This window comes from Xenopus tropicalis, chromosome 6, assembly GCF_000004195.4.
Source record: "Xenopus tropicalis strain Nigerian chromosome 6, UCB_Xtro_10.0, whole genome shotgun sequence".
Classification (NCBI taxonomy): Eukaryota; Metazoa; Chordata; class Amphibia; order Anura; family Pipidae; genus Xenopus; species Xenopus tropicalis.
Window position 1 is genome coordinate 148,352,469 of NC_030682.2, and position 21,595 is coordinate 148,374,063.

The window sequence follows — 21,595 nt, forward strand, 5'->3', positions numbered from 1 at the left end:
CAATGTTGGTTACTGTGTCATTCCCTTGTACCTTAGTAGGTAGTAGTAGTAGTAGTTTAACAGGAATGGAGCCCAGTTTTGCTCATAACCAATAGAGAAGGTTATGACTGGACTCTATTGACCATCACTGATTTAAATCCACACGTAGTTAGAACAACGAGAGTTATTCCAGGCTATAGTACTTGTGCCAAGTTGGCCAACGTTAGAAACATGAGTAGATTCTGGTGTGAGACTCTCGTGCCATTTTTCTAATCTGGTTAATAATAAAATTGTCTCAAAAGTGTTTTTTTCCACAATGGGGATTTTTAACTCTGGTCCAATGTTCCACTTGCAGCCAACGGGCACTATGACTCTCGAAGCCAGTCACTGAGGTCCATAGACAACAAGAAAAAAGAAGACGGCGAAGATCAACACCAGCTCGGTTACCCCGCGCCTCAAATAGGTAAGGAGGGCAAATGGCTTTGTAAGGCAAAATAAGAGGGTTTGGATACCCCCCCCCCCACCCCCCCACTGTAAGAAGCCCCAGTATAACTTGTAATATCTGTGTTACTCCGTAGGGGGCACTGGAAGTTATGAAATAGTGAGATCACAATATCCACCAAAGGGGAGGTTCACCTTTAATTTAACACTTAGTATGTTATAGAATGGCCAGTTCTTAGCAACTTTTCAATTGGTCTTCATTATTTATTTTTTATAGTTTCTAAATTATTTTCCTTCCTCCTCTGTCCCTTTCCAGCTTTCAAATGGGGGTCACTGACCCCGGCAGCCAAACCCTATTGCTCTGTGAGGCTCCAGTTTTCTTGTTATTGTTACTTTTTGTTCCTTATCTTTCTATTTAGGCCCCTCCTCTATTTATATCCCTGTCTTTCTTTCAATTCACTGCCTGGTTGCTAGGTTAAAATGCACAATAGCAACCAGATAGCTACTAAAAGTCCAAACTGGAGAGCTCCTGAACAAAAAGCTAATTCAAAATTAGGGATGAACCAAAACCACTTTTTTGGGTTTGGCCGAACCCCTGAACCCCTGAACCCATTCTGCCGAATCCCAAACTGAATCCTAATTACTGTAGAACCGGGAAGGAAAAATTGCCGTGCACAGTGTGTGGTGAAATACCCCCCCCCCTGACCATTTAACCCTTTCCGAATGCTAATTATCATATGCTAATTTATGCTAATTAGAATTCGGATTCAGTTCGCCCGGGACCGTGGATTCGTCTGAAACCGAATCCATCAAAAAATGGCTGAATTCGGCCCAAATCCCAAACCGAATCCAGGATTCGGTGCATCCCTATTCAAAATAATAAAAAATGAAGACCAATTACAAATTGTAACATAGTAACATAGTAAGTTAGGTTGAAAAAAGACACATGTCCATCAAGTTCAACCATAATGCCTACATATAACCTGCCTAACTGCCATCTGATCCAGAGGAAGGCAAAAACCCCATCTGAAGCCTCTCTAATTTGCCCCAGAGGGGAAACAATTCCTTCCTTACCCCAAGATGGCAGATTGTCTCAGAATATCACTCTCTACATTGTTCTAAAAAGTGAACAACCCCTTGAATGGCACCATATGGGGACAAAGGGTGGAAAATATTGTTATTGACTGGAAAATAATATCTATATTTTATAAACTCCATAATTATCCACAGAAAGATTGGGTTCATGATTTAACTCAATCAAATGAATGTATTGATAAATAATAAGGGGGGTCTCTACACTGATTGGAAGATGCTGTGCAATTAGGGAGCTTGTTTATCTGGCCGAGACACAAGACAAGTGAAGAGACCAATGATGAATGATGACTGTGTAGTTGCCCAACCATGGGCAGCATAAATGGGCTGAGGGGTCATTGGATAACCAGGTTTTTAGGTTCAGGCTAATTATGATCTGATGTTGATTAGATTAAAAGATGCCTGTCTATTCCTATAAAAGTCTAGATGGTACCTAGTAGTCTAAATCAACTGGACTTGTTGAGTCTTCTGCAATGGTTTCACCATTCATCCAAGCACATTCATTGCCAGCCTATCCTTGGCTGAATGAAAACCTTTATAGATAGTGATGGGTGAAATGTTTCGCCTGGCATGGATTTTCAGGCGAATTTCTGCGTTTCGCCATTGGCGGATTGTTTTGCAAAACGGATGAAAAAAATTGCAGCGGAAAAATTCACCGCGTGTCCAAAAATTGCTGCAAGAATAGTCGTGCGTCCAAATTGTCGCAAGAATAGTCACAAGCATCAAAAGAATAGTCACACATACAAATTGTCGCAAGAATAGTCGCAGGCATCAAAAGAATAGTCGTACGTCCAAATTGTCACCAGAATATTCGAAAGAATAGTTGCAGGCGTCAAAAGAATAGTCGGGCGCAATTTATTTTCGCTGTTTCGCGAATTGTCCGCCGTTTCGCGAATCTTTTGAAAGATTCACAAATTCGCTCATCACTATTTATAGACACAAAGGCAGGTGGAATAGTCAAGCAAGATGGTAGCCACCATGTGCCATTGGGCATCTATAGGCTTAAATGGTACAAATGGATGAGTTTATATATTGTGGGAAGATGAGCTTTTATAATGGGAGTCAAAACAAAAGAAAATACAAAAACCCACGATAGGGTAAAACTATATTTCAAAGTAAATATTCCTAAGGTGTGTGTATACTGGGATAGTAATATAACTTACCAAATATTAATAAAGGCCCGGGTGTAGAAACCCTGAGCCCGTCTCAAGTGTATTGAATCCCAGTGGATCATAGAAGGTTAACAAAATCCATTTAAATACAGAGTCCAGAGGTGGTCCAGGTGCTCAAGGCCCCGAACCTGTAGCCGAGGGAGAGAAAATCACAAAGCTGTAAAGGGACGTTGTGCTTGAAGTTCCCTTTAAAGCTTTATAATGGTAGTCAAACGGGTTTCCAATGCAGAGAATGAGACCAAAAATGCAGGAAAACCAGTACTTTGCCTTTATTTATTCACTCAACAAGGTGCTTATCTTCATACCGTATCACAAATATAACACATGAGATTGTAGTCTCCCTGACTTCCCCGGGGCCCCTCCCAGACCAACATTAATCTATTATTCCGCCTACCAAACGACTGTGTGCGATTAGTTATGTTCGGTGCCTCTGAGAAAGGCCCATCTTGGTTCCAAGGTATTTTTTTATCCCGTAATTTCTCATGCATAGTCAGCCGGCTGAAATGTCTTAAATCAAAGACCCGGAGCTACGATTGAATTAAGATGAGACTGCATTGAGCTTTGATTTCAGGTAGAGAATTGCGCCGTTATTTGATTAGAGAATCAATGCCTCTGATCCCAGGACTGCGGAGGAGATGTGGACAAATATATCGTTCTGTAGTCTTATTTGCCTTGAAGGAACTTTTCAGAACTTACAGGGAAAGAAAAAAACAAAGGTTGAAATAGTTGTGGTTTGGTTTCACTTAACCTTTGAAGGCCCGGCTGCTCTTGTTCCATTAAAGCTGATGGTTTATTTTCTCCGTAACCCCAGAACATATATGTAGTTGCAAATGTAGTGTTCTTGCCCTAATTAAGTCCAAATGCAGAGCTCCCACCACAGCGAGCCGCAATGCACATATTCTAGACAAGCTGCTTTCCAAGATATATGGGCTATGGGATGAGCTATATACCTGCCTCTAGCGCAGGCGCAAAGTGCCTCCCATTAATCAGTGCTGAAACCACTCACCGCTGGTCAGTTACGCGCTGCACTACTCATTACTCAACAGCCAGTACTGAGGGTACTTTATCTTTCCCACCTTCAATAATCTCCCATTGCAACAGCCTCCTTACTCTATAAACAGTACCTTCTGTAAATTACTGTACATGACACAGTCCATACAATGTCCCATCACTCACAATTCTCCTAATATTCTCCTAATAGAGCATTACACAGTCCCTATATTGAACAAAGCCTTTAACAGGGAGCGTGGAGGTTTGAAAAGATCCATTATTATCAACACATATCAATATGTTGGGGCAGATCTTGAACTTGAAGATGTCATTGGGCTGCTGAACTTACTGATTCCTCCGTAGAACGATGGCCCTGTTATTGAACTTTAGCTGCCCCTGTGGGTTATATCATCAAGTCTCAGCTGACCTGTATTGCCCCTCATCAGACCTGCACAGAAAAACAGCTTAGATAGGAAGAGATGGGGTAGCAGGTATGGTGAGACAAACTGGTGACAGGAAGACAAAATGGAGACAGTAGGATAAGGTCAAATAGTAGGTCAAGATGGAGACAGCAGTACAAAATAAAGTGAGTAAGACTAGGGGGCTGATTTACTAACCCACGAATCCGACCCGAATTGGAAAAGTTCCGACTTGAAAACGAACATTTTGCGACTTTTTCGTATGTTTTGCGATTTTTTCGGATTCTGTACGAATTTTTCGTTACCAATACGATTTTTTTCGTATCCATTACGAAAGTTGCGTAAAAAGTTGCGCATTTTGCGTAGCGTTAAAACTTACGCGAAAAGTTGCGCATTTTTCGCGTAAGTTTTAACGCTACGCAAAATGCGCAACTTTTTACGCAACTTTCGTAATGGATAGGAAAACTCGCGTTTTTACGCAAAAAACGTATTGGATCTGAAAAATTCGTAAAGAATCCGAAAAAATCGCAAAACATACGAAAAAATCGCAAAGTACCGATCATTACGAAAAAAACGCAATCGGACTCCATTCGACCCGTTCGTGGGTAAGTAAATCAGCCCCTAGATGTTTACAGCATGACAAGACAGTGACAGTAGGACATTATGGAGACATCAGTGTAAGATGGACACTTTAGGGTGAGATACAGAGAGTAGGACAAGACGGTGACAATAGAGCAAGATGGTAACTTTAAGGCAAGACAGTGACATGAGGCAAGATGAAGACACCAAAGGAACTTGCATACGGTTGGAGAAGACAGCGACAGTAGAGCAGGATGGGGGAAAGTAGATTAAGATGGTGACAGTAGATCAAAATGGCAAAATAAGGACAAGATAGGGACAGTAGTGCAAGATGGCAACAGCAAGAAACATGCAGATCATGAGGCAAGATTGAGACAGTAGGGCAACATGAAATAGAGACAAGATGTCAAGGTGGCAATAGTAGGTGAAGCTGGTGAAATTAGGACAAGATAGGGATATTAGGGCAAGATGGTGACAATAGGGAAGATGTAGCCCATATAGCAAGATTAAGACAGTAGAGCCAGGTGTTGCCTTATAGTAAGATGGGGACAGTTGGGCAAGTTGGCGACTGTAGGGCAAAATGGAGATAATGGGGCAACATGGAGACAGTAAAGCAAGATGAGGGCAGTAGCACAAGATGCAGACCGTACCAAAGATAGCGACTGTAGTGCAAGACGGAGACAGTAGGTCACAATGGGAAAAGTAGGGCAAAATTGTAATAATAGCGCTTGATATCAGTGATGGCCATCCAGCAGCTCCAGCACAATTAAATACAGGTTTTATACCTGAACTGAGATTTGAAGATACAAACACTGAATATGTGCCGTATCAAAGACCTCTAGTCTTGGCCGACTGCTCATAAAGTGGACTGTAAATGTGCCGTATTTTCCCTTACTGTCCGCTTCCATCCCGAGAGCCTGGCACCTGCTGTTGCCCTTTATTTTTGTGAAGAAAATCTTTATCTTCCATCCCAGTGGGTATCTAACCGTGTCCTATATTTCAGCAAAGTGAGCACAGCTGTGAGTAAGGAACCAGAGACAATTACTCCTCCAGACATCTTGTAAACAGCTGTGTTAGCATCTCGGCAGTGGCGCTCGCTGCTTAGGTACAGGGCTATAGCCATGTGCTCTATTACTCTGGGAATTTAAAGGCCAATGCATCTTTACAGGGACTGGAATTAATGAACAACTCCATTAAAACCCAACTGGGTTTTTTTTTTTCCCTTTTATATAATGAGGCAATAAAAAACATGCTCGGGCATATTGCATTTGTCACTTTGGATAATTAAGTAAATTGAAAGAAAAAAAAAAAATCCGCTTTTGGCTTATTGTTTTAGCCAAAGGTAGCGCTTTGCTCCGTATCCGGCGTGGGGTTAATGGATTCCTTTTTGTGTGTGTCTTTATGGCTGGATTTTTATCTAATGTGGCTTTATTAAAAAAGGAATGGAGTTGTTCATTAGGATAGGTAATTAGCACGAGCGGCATTTGCTGAAATGGAGGGAACTCGCTGCTTCTGTGCCGCGAATTAGAAGGAAGATTACGCCGGCCTCATTACGGGGGGAGGAAATGGGCAAAAGACGGAAATTTATGTAGGAACTTTCTTTCAACCATATGTTCCAAAAAAGTTTTATGGACAACGAGAGAGAGAAGGAGGTTCTTATGCCCCTGAGTCCACTGTCGCTTTGGCCCACTTGGAGATTAACAAAAATCATACACGGCACCAATAATTGTGCTGAACATGGTTCAAATGCTTGAATGTTTTTGAAGGTTGACCCAAAGGGTTAATCTCTGTTACTGCTCAGGAAGCCCAGATTCTGTTATTTATGCCCCGTGGAATTGAGGTTTTGCCACTTGGCACAGTTATCTCGTGATCATGTCCCCTCCATACGTTATATAATAATAGGGAGCACATCCCACTTCTTCTTTGGTCTCCACCTAGTACCAGGGGTGGATGTGAAAGGAACCTGGCACATAAGACCCCAGTAAGACCATAACGAAACCAGCAACCTAAGAAAATTGGGCAACAGGGACCTGTGAACAATGAAGCAGTTTTGTCATAACACACTCACTGGGGTGTCATTGGGGAGAATTGAGGTCAACACGGCAACACTAAGGGATGTATTTATTAACATTGGATCTAGGCTGTTGTTATCTTATATATCTTGATTCCAATGAAGGGGATCTTTTACATAGAGGTGTGGTGAGATCCTAAATGTGAGGGTATCTGAGCCATTGTACACAGCTATACCACTTAAGTTGGCCATTTGGAAGCTTATCTGCCTGTGTATGGGCACTCCCAATGGGCCTACCCAACCGTGATCTAACCTAAAATTGGACTAATCTCGAATGGGCAGGTTTGATTTTCCTTTGGATCAGGGACCGCATCGGCTAGATCCGACGGTGCCTATGCCCACCATCGTAATTCGATCATTTGACCCTACCTCATTAGCCCGATATCACCCACCTTTAGGTGGACATATCAGGAGAAGATCCATACTCTTGGTGACCTCACCAAACAAGCACATTTTCTTGTGTATGGCCACCTTTACTTTTAATTTGTCCTCATCTGTTGTTGTTGTTAGCAAGTACCCTTGCAGAGGCAAATAGGGCAGATGGTTTCTTTAGCTGTATACTTTATATACTCTTTATACTTGCTCTCCTTTCTTTGACCTTGGGCGTTCTATCACCATATTCTCATCTCCATGAGATTTTAAGCTCCTTATTGTGTGCCGGAGTTTGGCACGTTGTCTGCCGCTGCAATTATGAAAATACATCCTTGCACAGAGCTCTTACATTTTGGAAGGAGAACATCACCTCGTCAATATGTTTACTGTCCTCGGAGGGATTACGGCCGCATGTCTCCTCCAATTTCTTTTATTGGCCTCAACTTTATACGCTTCCGAGCATCTTCTTCAGCTAAACTGATGTCCTGGATGTCCTGTATCATGGTTATAACACAGGGCAAAGCTATTTGTAGAACATGGGCCACACATGACTCTTTCGTAGCCGAGCCCTTGCCGAAGTGTTGGAGGAAAGAGATGGTGTAGCTGAACTGTTAGGTGCTTCCTTTGTACAATGATGAAGCAAACAGATTCAGTACATCACATGTGATAGGTAGACCTGTAAAGGTAACCAGCAGGTAACACATTTGTGTTATATTTCCTTATTGGATGACTTCCAGGGATTAGACCAGTGGTTCTCAACCTTCCTAATGCCCCTTTAATACAGTTCCTCATGTTGTGGTGACCCCAACCATAAAAGACCGTCGGAAATATGTGTTTTCTGATGGTCTTAGGCGACCCCTGTGAAAGGGTCATTCGACCTCCAAAGTGGTCCCGACCCAAATATTGAGAACCGCTGGATGAGACCAATAACCTGGGTCCCTGCACTAAGCAGTTGTCACCTGGGGATGTCTATGGGGATGTGGAGCACAGTAATGTTGCCTGACTCCTCCTAGAGATGTTATGCTCCTTCTCATTAAAATGACCGTAGTACTTGCCGTACATTTTACTTGTTTTTATTACGGTGCAACAACTTAATTTTCCCTCATCTGAACAGGTGACCCAGCCGCAGAAGAATGGTCTCCTTGGAGCGTTTGTTCTGCAACCTGCGGAGAGGGACTCAAATCCAGAACCAGGTTCTGCGTCTCCTCCTCATACAGTACTCACTGCAGCGGCCCACTCAAGGAGCACAAGCAATGCAATAACTCAGCTGTCTGTCCAGGTAAATCAGTAATGTGGTCAGTTGGTCTGTCTGTCTGTCCATATAGACAATGAAGTCTCATTCATTATATATATATATATGGAGACCTTTATCACCTTCATTCATTGGCCTGGTATTGTTTGCAAATCAGAGCATTGTACCATGGGGTATGTTTATAATGATTTGCCGTACATCATTAAAGACCAACCAATAACAAGAGGCAGTACATATATTAAAATTAGAATTAAAGCCAATCAAACTCTGCTTGTACAGGTTCTTCTTCCATGGAAGCCAAGCTGCATTGTGCATTTATTTGGTTTCACCAATCACTGCAGGGTTAGAATTCAACCCTCACTATCCAAGGTGACACAAGTCAAAACTTCTAATAACCAATCAGACGTTTGGTTTTAAACATACCAGTAAATGATTGGTGGGCTACTGGAGATGGGACATCCATTTCCCTTACCACCCAATGTGTTCTTTCCTATTCCGCTTCTTTATGGACTAACCTTTTCCCCCAAGGCAAGTAACTCTGAAGCTCATTATTCTCTGTTAGAACATCTTGGGGGTGGGTTGACTGGGCATCATTCAAGTTACATTGACTTATCATACAATATAACATCTAGGGAAACTGTTGTACAGAACTCCCTTTTTCCTTTGCGTAGAGTTTTGTGACCTTCTTCTGCCATTTGTGATCTCACAAGGGACACATAGCAGATGAGTCATTCAGGTGGTGATCCATCAAGCAAATATCTATTTGATATATGTTGAGGTGTCCACGTTGACCTTTATTAAGAGTAAAAAAAAAAGAAGCAGCCATAAGCAGTTTATATGAGGTCTATGGATAGTCAAGGTTAAATTGGTCATTTTCCTTCTCTGCTCACTCTTTATACTGGTTTCATGTGGATCTCCTGCCTTCGTTTATCTAGATGTCTCCAGAGGGATGTCACAGCGGGGGTGCATGCTGTTTGCTTCTTCCCGGTGAAAGATGATGATTCTCATAACACCCTAGCTGGGGGCTTGTTAAAATGCTCCCGACGCTGACAAACGCCGAGAGGGAAAAGGCACAAATTGGAGACTTTTTATGTTTGACCGGTTAATCTCATATTCTGACAGCGCAATGTGCCTGCAGGTTTTAATGGGATACTGCGGCCAGAATAAAAAGCAAAATACATTTGCGATGTTGTGTAATATCACCCAGTTTGGGAATATATTTCTGAAAAAAGTGATATTATAATGGAGTCGGGTCAATTCATTAAGGTAAGGCAAGTACAGTTCTTGCCAGTTCTTATAACAAGATGCATAACTGGATATCACTTTGGTACCCCATGATAGCTCCAAGAAGACCAACATACCCTTCCCTAGCAGACATTGTTTCCTATATCCTATTTATTGGGAACAATAATGGCTTATGGCAGATGCTAGAATGGTGACTAGGGGTGGTCTTGCCTTGGTCCTCACCAGCATGGACCATATGCAGTGCATTTGACTCTCATTTGAATGGGAAGTGATGTTTGACATGAAGGGTGTACCTACCACCTGGGTAGTCACAATTCCTAGACCCAATGGGAAGTCTCCAAATGACAGGTGCTATATATGATGAGAGGCCAGGGAAACAATTCTGAAAGTCTTTTTTAACTTTTGGAGGCCTCCACATGGAGCTTCCACGTTATTTGTTCAGCCAAAGTTTGCTTTGGATCCACATTTGGACCAAAAAAATGTAGCAAACTTCTTTATACCAACCATATGTGACACACAGGCTTGAACAGAACAGATTAGATACAGCAGGCTCATTTTTCAGAAGTTTCCTTATTTCTTTATACAGTATGATGTTTCTTGGGTATATGGCAGTGTTGTTGGTATATGAGGTTCTGGTTGGTACATGAGGTTCTGGGTGGTTCCATGACACAGAAAGCTTAATGAGAAACTGGTGGATTTGGCATTTTCATGACTGAGAGCTGAAGAACCCATTTAAGGAACACATCCTGGAAACTGCTAGTAAATTCTACTCCAAGTTATAGGTAAAACATTTTATATGGTAGTGTGAGTGGTGCATTCTCTACCTAGTCTAAGGTGTAATGAGTCCTTCAGAGAATGTATTGAGGTTAATCTACATTGTCTTTCTTGACTACTGGATGGATCTAAAAATATGCAGGCTAATTATACTTTTCATATGAATAAGTGAAGTGAATGTTTGAGGGAGAAGAACCTCATACTAAGTCTAGATAATAGTCTTCGTAGCAAGCCATGCCAATGTCAGCAACAGCAAGTCAAGTAAGAGGTATTTATAGGAGAGTAATTCTGCCCATTAATCAGCATGGCCCCCATTTAGACTGTTCATAACACCTGTCAGCTCTAGTATTCAAAAAGGAGCTTGAGATAGTCCAGAGCATGGTGACTAAAGGAGGCCATACACAGTAAGATACGCTAGTTTGGCGAGGTTGCCAAGCGAGCGGTTCTTCTCCCGATATGTTCACCTATGGGTAGGCGGTATTAGGCTAATGATAGAAGTAGCCCAATGGTGGAAATAGGCTCCATCGGATCCAATGGAAAAATCAAAACTGCCTGATCAAAATGTGGCAATTTCAGGCCAGATGTCGGTCAGGGAGGCCATGGTCGGTGCCCATACATGGGCAGATAAGCTCCCAAATCGGTCTAAATGGCCAATATCTGCATCTGAAATTGGCCGATGGATGGTCACCTTAATGGATCATCTCAGTAATGAAGAAAGGCTGGCAAAGTTGAGATCGTTTATACTGGAGGAGAGGAGCATAAGGTGTGTGTGTGTAGTTCCCTACAGAGACAACAAGGTCATCAAAAAATTTAATTTTTACAATGAGAGCTACTGAGAACTTCCATTGAAATAACTGTCCTGGCAGATATATCACATTTTCTAAAGGGAGGGTTGGACGCCTCCTTAGTTACTGTTTGAAAATTAGAAAAAGCTTCACATTTTTTTGAGTAGGTTATGATTCTGTGATCCCCAATTTATTCTCCTTCAGCGCAGGCTATGGGGAAGGCAATGGAAATCTAACGGGAAGTTCCGCTGCCAAATAGTTTATGATAAATAAATTGAGCTCCATGAAAAATTCCATTGAACATCACCCTAAATGAGGCCTTAACGCACACTTAGCAACATCCTCCTTGGCTTCGGTTTTTCATCCCATGAATAATTTGTATAAATGAGCATTTTGGACATCGTTTTTTTCCAGCTAAATTACTTGCAGGAATCATTGTGTTATGGCACGAGGCGCTAAAGGCTTTCTTTATTGGCTTTTAATTCAGCTCCGGTGATTAAATGGATTCAAAATAAACAAAGCCCCGGTCCTTTCATCCCGTACCAAAAAAAATGCACCTTCTTTATTTTTGAAGAGAAGAGATGTTTTTTTTTTCCTGTAGAGATGCCGAGGGAATCCAAACGATTTCTGTGTGGCCAATCGGTAGCGTAGGAAATAAAACTAAGGCTCCGAGACTTGGATTTATCAAGCATTGAAGAGCCCATTGATCCAAAGGAGAGCTTTTATAGACACTTGGATAACAAGACTCCCTTGAATATAATAATCATAGTACAACGTTCCTGCCTGAGTGAGGGTTATTGTCGTCAAGCCAGGAAACCAGAGGAATTGATGGTGGGCAAGTCCGGTTGGAACCCTTAGTTTGCCAATTAGGTTTATCTTTGCCCCACATCTCAGCTTCACCATGTTATATGTTGTTAGCAAAGGCAATATATAGATTCTATGCGCATTGGACAAGACCTGCAATCTTACTGGCATCATCTGTCCCGTTTCGCTTCGCCAAAATTCGCAAATCTTTCAAAAGGTTCACAAAACGGCGAAAATGTTGCGCATAAAAAAAATTGTCAACGGCGACTATTCTTTTGACGCCTGCATCTAATTTTTTGACGCACGACTAATATTTTGATGCCCGAACTATTTATTCTGACGCCACTACTATTTATTTTGACGCGCAACTATTCTTTGACACCCGCAACTATTCTTATGACACATGACTATTTATTTTGACTCTCCCACTATTTATTTTGATGCGCGACTATTTATCTTGATGCCCGCGACTATTCTTTTGGTGCGCAACTATTTTTTTTGACGCCCGCAACTATTCTTTTGACACAGGACTATTTATTTTGAATCCGCGACTATGTATTCTGACGCCACAACTATTTATTTTGATGCCGCGACTATTCTTAGACGCCCGTAACTATTCTTTTGCCGCACGACTATTTATTTTGACTCTGCCACTATTTATACTGACGCCGCAACTATTTGTTTTGACGCCGCAACTATTCTTTGACGCCCGCAACTATTCTTTTGACGCGCGACTATTTATTCTGACGCCGCAACTATTTATTTTGAAGTGCGACTATTTATTTTGACACCGTGACTATTCTTTGACGCCCGCAACTATTTATTTTGACAATTCATTTGACGGGCGTGACAATTTTTGGATGCGCTGCAAATTTTTCTGCGGAAAATTTTTACGCCAATGGCAAAATGCAGAAATTCGCCGCGAATCCAAGCCTGGCGAAATATTTCGCCCATCACTATAAATTAGTTGATTACAAGTATGGTTGTTATTTATTCCAAACCACTGTGTTCTGAAAGTTATTTCAGATGTAGCTTGGTAGACAAGCTAGGGTTCCTTCCTATTACTCAAAACACGTCAATAGCAACAGTGTTATCAGTTACTGGCCACTAGGGAGCACTGTAGACGGCTAAATGGCCCACAATTTAGTGAACAGGTAGGCGACAAGTAGGGGGCAGATAGAAGACAGGTAGGGGGTATGAGAGTGCAGATGTCAGTGCAATTCATTGAAAGAAGAAGGCACCATGCAATGTGTACACAACTATAATGGAGTGCTGACATTTTTTTGCACAAAATGTCTTTCCAATTGTAAATGAGCCCTAATAATAGTATATTCCAATGGCATTTGTATCCAAGGAACAAATCTTTGGAGAATGGAGTGCAATGGGTTGGCCACTTTCTGTATGGGGACCTGTCTTTGTTAGTGAACAATGGATACAGGAGAGGCAGGAGGTCAGTATATCTATAACTTGTATGGCACAAACCCAATGCTTTGGGCATTAGCAGGGGCATTTCAGCCCTTACTTTTTACCCCTTCATGCTCAACTTTGCAGCATTGGAGTGGGGCAGGGGGCCATCGCTAGTGCATAGAGAATATAGTTTTTCCTCTTCTCTGGGTCACATCCTTGTCACACAGAAATTCTCTGGTGTATCAACCGTAGTAAATCTTGACGGGCATGTGTTTCAATGTCAACTCCTAAGGGATTCTGGGAACAAATTCCTTAAGGCTCCTAAAAAGATCCCATTTACATGGGTTAATCCTATAGGCTAAAGCTCACCCACTGGGTTTTTGAAGCAAAAGCCGGGATAATAGCTGATCAGATTCCCAACTACAGACTGGTTTCACCCTTCTTGGGGTTGAGTAGACCCCATTGTACATATGCAAATAAACACAAGGAATTCTGGGAACTAATTCCTAAGAGCTCCAAGAAAAACCCATCTACATGGGTTTATCCTATAGGCTAAAGCTCAGCCAATGGGTTTTTAAGCAAAAAGCCAGGATAATAGCTGATCAGATTCCCAACTACAGACCAGTTTTGCCCCTCTTGGGGCTCGTCAGTGCAGTGCAGGGTTTTCTGATTGTCAACTCCTATAATATGATGTCCTTTGCCCCTTTTTCCCAATGACTCCACCCCTAATTACGTTCCTCTGACATTGAGCCGCCGCGGAGAGGCCGCCTGTGGCCTGTAATAAAACTTGGAAGCTCCGTTCCATCTCCTAATTATCGAGGGCAATGTCATGTTGCATTAAGTAGAATAAGCAATAAATATATGAATATTGTGAATATTTAATAAGCCAGTCATTTACTCCTTACTGGCTTAGCTTCATGTGGAACAGTGTTATCGCAGGCCTGTGTTTTTATAGCCGTTTCCGAGGCTGGTTACCATGGCGACGTTGCCGCGGCAGACTGGTCAATGTGGGATGGCTCTGTGGGAGGTTTGCAATTTTACAATGCAGGCTCCTTAATACGGTGCTTAAGCTGCTCCTTCCTAAGCACAAATTCCACCGATTCCTTCCACGCTTATCCTCTAATTGGCCAAAGCGCAGGAATATTATCAGTATTAATCCCAAAGATCTTTCTGTAATTAGATGGGCAGAAAGAGAAGACGTTAAGCTTATGCCGTGTCCCGGCCGTTGCGTTTTTAACCTTCGGTTTTTAATTAACGCTATTCAATGGGAATCAGATAATAGAATTATTAGTCAATGACCCCCCGGGGGCCAAGGCTTACAGATTATCACTTGCGCTATGACTTGGTTTAGGCACAGGGGGTCCTATACTTGCCAGCAAAGTGCCTGAAACTGCCCCTGCCAAGACCCTGTTGACTAGTGATGAGCAAATCTGTCCCATTTCGCTTTCCATAAAATTCGTGAAACGGCAAGAAAATCCGCGAAACGGCGAAAATTTTGCGAAACACATATGTCACATGATTTTTTTTTTTGTCGCCAGCATCTTTTTTATCGCCCGCGTCTTTTTTGTCGCCCGTGCCCAATTTTTACGCGACCGCGCCCAATCTGATATGCAACAAAAAATTTCTGTGCGAGTAATTTTTCCGCGGAAAATTTAAACGGATGTTTCGTAAAACAATTCGCCAATGGCGGAATGCGGAAATTCGCTGCGAATCCATGCCTGGCGAAAAAATTCGCTCATCACTAACTGTTGACATCTATAATGAATGGGGTTCCAACAAGGGTTGTGCCTATGGCTTAGGCGGTGGGGCTTTCACTTTTCATTCAGCACATCCTAGGTATCACTGCACTCCTCACATTCCCCTTTCCCTCACGTCTATAACTGTGTAGCCAATGCATGGGAAAGGGCATCAGGTTCCCTATTCTGGTTCATACACATGATTTTGGGGATAATGCAAACAGTGTCCACAAAATGGCGGCTGTCTATGTGTTCTAACTGTGGATTCCAAAAGAATAAAGGAAAGAAGAGTTAAATATTTTATAGTGCAGTGCATTATAATGTCACCATGACTAGATCACTTGTAACCAGTTAGAGCAAGGATCCCCAACCTTTCTTACTCGTGAGCCACAGTCGAATGTAAAAAGACTTGGGGAGCAACACAAGCACCATAAAAGTTCATGGAGGAGCCAAATAAGGGCTGTGATTGGCTATTAGGCTTGGTTTAGTAGTACTTCTTGTTTTTATTCAACCAAAACTTGCCCCCAAGTCAGGAATTCAACAATAACTCCCTGGTTTGAGGCCACTGGGAGCAACATCCATGGGGTTGGGGAGCAACATGTTGCCCCCGAGCCACTAGTTGGGGATCACTGAGCATTAGGACATGGATAGACCAACCTTAACCAATCAACATTAGGATGTTCACAAGACTAGACCAACCTAAACATTAAAATACTCAATGCACACCATTAGAACTTTCTGTTTTGTGGTCAGAGCTTGCACAACATTCTAGGGGGGGGCTGTCCCTTCATCAGGTTCCACCAGACAAACAGGCACCCACTGAAATGTTGTTTATTCTGTTGTCCTGTAGCCAATCAGAGCATAAGAACTTTCAAAAGCTAGCCAATCAAAGCATGTAAAGTACTGGCAGGTCAATGCCAACCTGAAGCCAAGCAGAGCAGAATGTTTATGGCAATGGAACCCAATCTTATCCATGATTAGAAGAAGTGTGTTCCTCACCGTAGTCAACTTATAGTTGATTAGCTTTCATTTTTATTTTTGTGTGTGTGTTTTTTTTATATATTTACACTTTTTGCTCTGCAGCTCTCAGGCTTGGAAATTCAACTGCTCTCTGTAGTATTACTGAGCGACTGAGGAAATTGCCCTAAAGTGACATAATGGCGCTCTCATCCCTGGCCACTTCTCAAGTGCTTTTCTGTCTCATTTGGCTGAAAAAAGGCAGTTATGTCTGTATCACAGCTCGGAAAAGCACCGAGAGGTCTAGTTAGACACGGAATGCAGAAATGCTTTTTCCTAATGCCCCTATCGGGCTTTCGGTGGCAAGACTGACCTCAGTATGGCATTACTGCACCAATCAATGATGAGGAGATTCAAGGTGAGGCATCAGAGATACAGACTCACCTCCTCGCTTTAGGTATTTAGGTTATTTTCTCACTAATTACACACGGGACTACGGTTTAGTAAATCAATGCAGAGGCAACGATCTGTAATCGTCTGAAAATACCACCTAGGGATAACTCCGGCTACAACTAGAAGTCTCAGTGACTTGTGTTGCCTTTTTTACCTCTGCTTCTTTGCCCCCCCCCCTTTTTTTTTTTACAACCATGATTGTAGCTACTGACTGATCATCCAAATCACCTTTAGGGGTTGTCCTCCTTCCTAAGATTGATTGTTGAAAAGATCTAAAAATAAAAGATGTGGCGCCTGTTGCTGTTGTTTTCTACCCGCTTGAAGAGAAGGTTGACCTTTAAATTAACTGAGTGAGTTGCACCTGAAGGTTCTTACAGTTGCTTTGTAATTGGTGTTGCGTTATTGGTTGTGCTTTTTCAAAAACACGATCTTCCCAGATTGCACGAAGGTCAGTCTCCTTGAGAATTGAGAATGGAGAGTCTTTAGGGGGTCAATACCTTCAGCTGTTACATTCTGCACCCATAAGACCTCCAGAAAGAACAAAAATGACCAAGGGTTTATAAGAGGTCCAACTGAAGGCTGGAGAAGTAGATATTAATTTTATTTTTCTTTCCAAACAGTCCATGGAACATGGGACGAATGGTCACCTTGGAGCCTTTGCTCGTCTACGTGTGGTCGGGGGTTCAGGGAAAGAACCCGCACTTGTACCCCTCCTCAGTTTGGTGGCAACAACTGCGATGGACCTGAAAAACAAACCAAGTTTTGTAATATTGCCTTGTGCCCAGGTAAAGAACAGTTCAATAATGACTATATCCTAATTATCATAGTTATAGATGTTCAGAGGAATAAGACATTACTGGCCCCACAGCTGCATCATTAGATGAGTTATAGGAGAACATAGTGCAGCACCGTTCAATATTCTAATCATGACATCTCTAAATTAATCAATACAAATATCATTGATTTGTGGGTCCTTAGCTTGTAATTAAATAATTTCCTTGGATTTATCATCAGTGGATGGAAACTGGAACGATTGGTCAAGCTGGAGTGCGTGTTCTGCGTCTTGTTCCAATGGTACGCAGAAAAGGACTCGGGAGTGCAATGGGCCATCCTATGGTGGGTCTGAATGCTATGGACAATGGTCTGACACGAGAGACTGCTTCCTCACGCAGTGTCCAGGTACTTATTTCTATGGGATTCTTGAACTGGATCATAGTATATCAGCTGCAGTAAGTTTATAAAATGAATTATGCTTCATTCCATGTTAGGAGGAATGTCATAGAGATAGACAACATTTTTTTCTCACACCTCCTGGAATCAAAATGTCAGAGGCATATTAAGTCTTTAGAAGATAACACAAGGTTCTTTAGAGGTCATGTAGGGAGAAAATGGCTCAAAGGGGCACAATGTTCTTTATAATGATGCAAGGAGAGAGGGAAAGGAACACAGGTAGATTCATTTTCCAGTCCAAGTTAGGAAAATGGTGCAGAATGGGCAACATGTTGCCATTTAGATCCAAGTAGGGAGAAAATGGCACAGGGACGTACCCACACTTTTCATGACTTGAGTTTGCATTTGCTAAGACAGAGTTCAATGCCTATTTACATTCTAGATGTTACAAAGCTAAAATCCCTATCCCCAACCAATCATTTATTGACTACTCACAATTGCCTATTCTTGAGTCTAACCCGTTGTAGAGTCAAAAAGGCTAGAGAGTAAACCAATGACTTAAAACTTGACTTGGATTCGGAGGGCATCAGGCTTTGTACAGTGGTTAATGTATTGTTCATCTCAACCCAGTACTCAAGTATTTTATCAAGGGTAAAAACCTGCCCTGTGGTTGTTAATTTACGATGGTATCTAGGGACAGAAGACTTCTATATGTTATATATGTTATATGTTATATAGTAGAGACAAAAGAGGTACCAACAGACAAAGGCAGTTTGCAATGGAGAACTAGTACTAGTGTTTTTTGTGTGTTATGTGTCAAGAAGAGCCAAACAGTTCACCATTGCAATCTGCCTTTGTGTGCCGGTACCTTTTTGTGTTGTCTAGCACTGTTTGGGGGTGTGCGGTCTCCCTAAAGGACTGTGCAGCAGGCTATCTTTTCTATAGGCCTGGGTGTTCCCATATTCAGCTTTGTATATAGTAGAGACTTTAGTGCTTTGGTCAAGAACCTCATATATTAATGGCTGGGTGCCATCATGTGCCAATAGCCAGCTAATTCCAAATTGGACATGTTGGAACCAACCGCCGACTTTTATCCTGGTCTACAACCAACATTTCTCTCCTCTTGCAGTTGATGGGAAATGGCAGAACTGGGGGCCGTGGGCATCGTGCACCACTACCTGCGGAGGAGGGTTGCAGAAAAGGGAACGGACTTGCTATGGTCCCTTTTATGGAGGAGAACCTTGCCCAGGATCCATGGAAGAATCGAAGCCATGCGGTGAAAAAAAGTGTCCAGGTAATAGTAGAAATTAGTGATGAGGGAATCTGTTCTGTTTCGCTTTGCCGAAAAATTTGCGAATCTTTCAAAAGATCAGCAAAACGGCAAAAATGTCATGTGGCAAAAAAAAATTGTCGCCCACGACTATTCTTTTGTCACTGCGGCTATTATTTTGTTGCATGGCTATTCTTTTGTCGCCCGCGGCTATTATTTTGTCGCACGGCTATTCTTTTGTCGCCCACGGCTATTATTTTGTCAAAAGATCCGCGAAACAGCGAAAAATGTCATGCTGCAAAAAAAAAATTGTCGCCCGCGAGTATTCTTTGGTCGCTGCGGCTATTATTTTGTTGCATGGCTATTCTTTTGTCGCTGCGGCTATTATTTTGTTGCACGGCTATTCTTTTGTCGCTGCGGCTATTATTTTGTTGCACGGCTATTCTTTTGTCGCTGCGGCTATTCTTTTGTTGCACGGCTATTCTTTTGTTGCCCGCGGCTATAATTTTGTCGCCCGCGGCAATTCTTTTGTCACCCGCGGCTATTATTTTGTCGCCCGCGGCTATTACTTTGTCGAGCGGCTATTATTTTGTCGTCCGCGGCTAATCTTTTGACGCCTGCGACTATACTTTTTTGATGCCGGCGAAAATTTTTGGACGTTCGGCGAATGTTTCCGCAGTGAATTTTTTCATCTGTTTCGCGAAACACTGGCGAAACGCCATGCCTGGCGAAACATTTCGCCCATCACTAGTACAAATAAATGGGGTTTGTGATGATGATGAGGGGTATTTGAAAGAAACCACCCAATAGCTGATAAAACTGTATGGGGCAAACTTCTTCTGGTACATCGTGCTGCTATGCACAATAGACAAAAGATTCTCAGCCATATTAGCTCCGAGAACATATTTGGCAGTGGATAAATCAAATTAATCACTTCATCACCTTTTATCTTAAGTTTCTCTGTCACTGATGTGTAGAGATCTATATTTAAATGACAGCATTAGGCTGGAACCGGGTGGCAATAAGCGGGCAATTAAGGTCCATTATGGATAATATGAGGAATCACCTTTCTAATAGAAGTGCCCAGATACCTGTCGCAGTGACTGCTTTAATGACGTAATTATAATCCTGATAATGAGTTTAATCAGCTCGGCCATATTACGAGAAAACAAGTAACAATGTCTTCTCCTTTAATGGGTTTTAATACAAGGGATAATGCCTTTGTTTCTAATTCAGATTACAAGGGAGACAGAACAATAAATCTGAGGTTCTGAGTCCAATTAATTACAGGAGAGCACGGAAATGAGCGCGCTGTCTGCGGCACAAACACGGCTTATTTATGAGCGAAGCATCGATGTATTAAACGCTAATTGCATCCTTGTGTTTATCCGAGGAAAGTAACAATTACATGGTTCAAGGTGTCGCCTGTGTTTGTTGCTCAACGGCGACTAATAGAGAGTTTCCACGTTTTGCAACATCCATAAGTGAATTTCAGGGGGGTTGTTACGGTTCAACCTCAGGAAACAAATGGTTTGTAAACAGTGACTTTTCCAGTTGCTCTGAAAAGTAAAGTGTGCCTGAGTCTGAGCTTTCAGCCAGCGCTACACATTAGAACTGCTTTCAGCTAACCTATTGTTTCTCCTACTCCCATGTAACTGGGGGAGTCCCAAGCCGGACTTGGATTTCTTACTATTGAGTGCTATTCTGATACCTACTGGGAGCTGCTATCTTGCTCCCTTCCCATTGTTCTGCTGATCGGCTGCTGGGGGGGAGGGGGATATCACTCCAACTTGCAGAGCAGCAGTAAAGTGTGCCTGAGTCTGAGCTTTCAGCCAGCGCTACACATTAGAACTGCTTTCAGCTAACCTATTGTTTCTCCTACTCCCATGTAACTGGGGGAGTCCCAAGCCGGACTTGGATTTCTTACTATTGAGTGCTATTCTGATACCTACTGGGAGCTGCTATCTTGCTCCCTTCCCATTGTTCTGCTGATCGGCTGCTGGGGGGGAGGGGGATATCACTCCAACTTGCAGAGCAGCAGTAAAGTGTGCCTGAGTCTGAGCTTTCAGCCAGCGCTACACATTAGAACTGCTTTCAGCTAACCTATTGTTTCTCCTACTCCCATGTAACTGGGGGAGTCCCAAGCCGGACTTGGATTTCTTACTATTGAGTGCTATTCTGATACCTACTGGGAGCTGCTATCTTGCTCCCTTCCCATTGTTCTGCTGATTGGCTGCTGGAGGGAGGGGGGGGTATCACTCCAACTTGCAGCGCAGCAGTAAAGTGTGCCTGAGTCTGAGCTTTCAGAAGGACGGCGCTACACATTAGAACTGCTTTCAGCTAACCTATTGTTTCTCCTACTCCCATGTAACTGGAGTCCCAAGCCAGACTTGGATTTCTTACTATTGAGTGCTATTCTGATACCTACTGGGAGCTGCTATCAGCCTTGGCACAACACAGATTTTGTGGGACCCCACTTTTCATATTTTTGCTGTGGGTGCTGGACGTTGTTCTTCTACAGGAGTTACAGGTTGGGCTACAGAAATGTAGACTCTCATTTAGTAGAAAGATGTGATATGCCCCATTCCCCATACTGGGGGTTAACAGCCTCTGTAGAGTCACGTGCT

General features: G+C 42.5%; 1 protein-coding gene across 5 annotated transcripts in view; it reads left to right on the forward strand.

The window, feature by feature from the left end:
• Window positions 1–21,595, forward strand: part of adgrb1 (adhesion G protein-coupled receptor B1) — a 387,039-nt gene that overhangs the window by 208,830 nt on the left and 156,614 nt on the right. For 4 of the 5 annotated variants that reach the window (XM_031903763.1, XM_031903765.1, XM_031903764.1 and 1 more), the window contains exons 4-8: window positions 335–442; window positions 8,230–8,394; window positions 17,149–17,313; window positions 17,543–17,707; window positions 18,828–18,992. In XM_031903763.1, the coding sequence (XP_031759623.1) occupies window positions 335–442; window positions 8,230–8,394; window positions 17,149–17,313; window positions 17,543–17,707; window positions 18,828–18,992 (768 nt within the window). The remainder of the gene's footprint in view (window positions 1–334; window positions 443–8,229; window positions 8,395–17,148; window positions 17,314–17,542; window positions 17,708–18,827; window positions 18,993–21,595) is intronic. The other variant, XM_031903766.1, reaches the window with a different exon arrangement.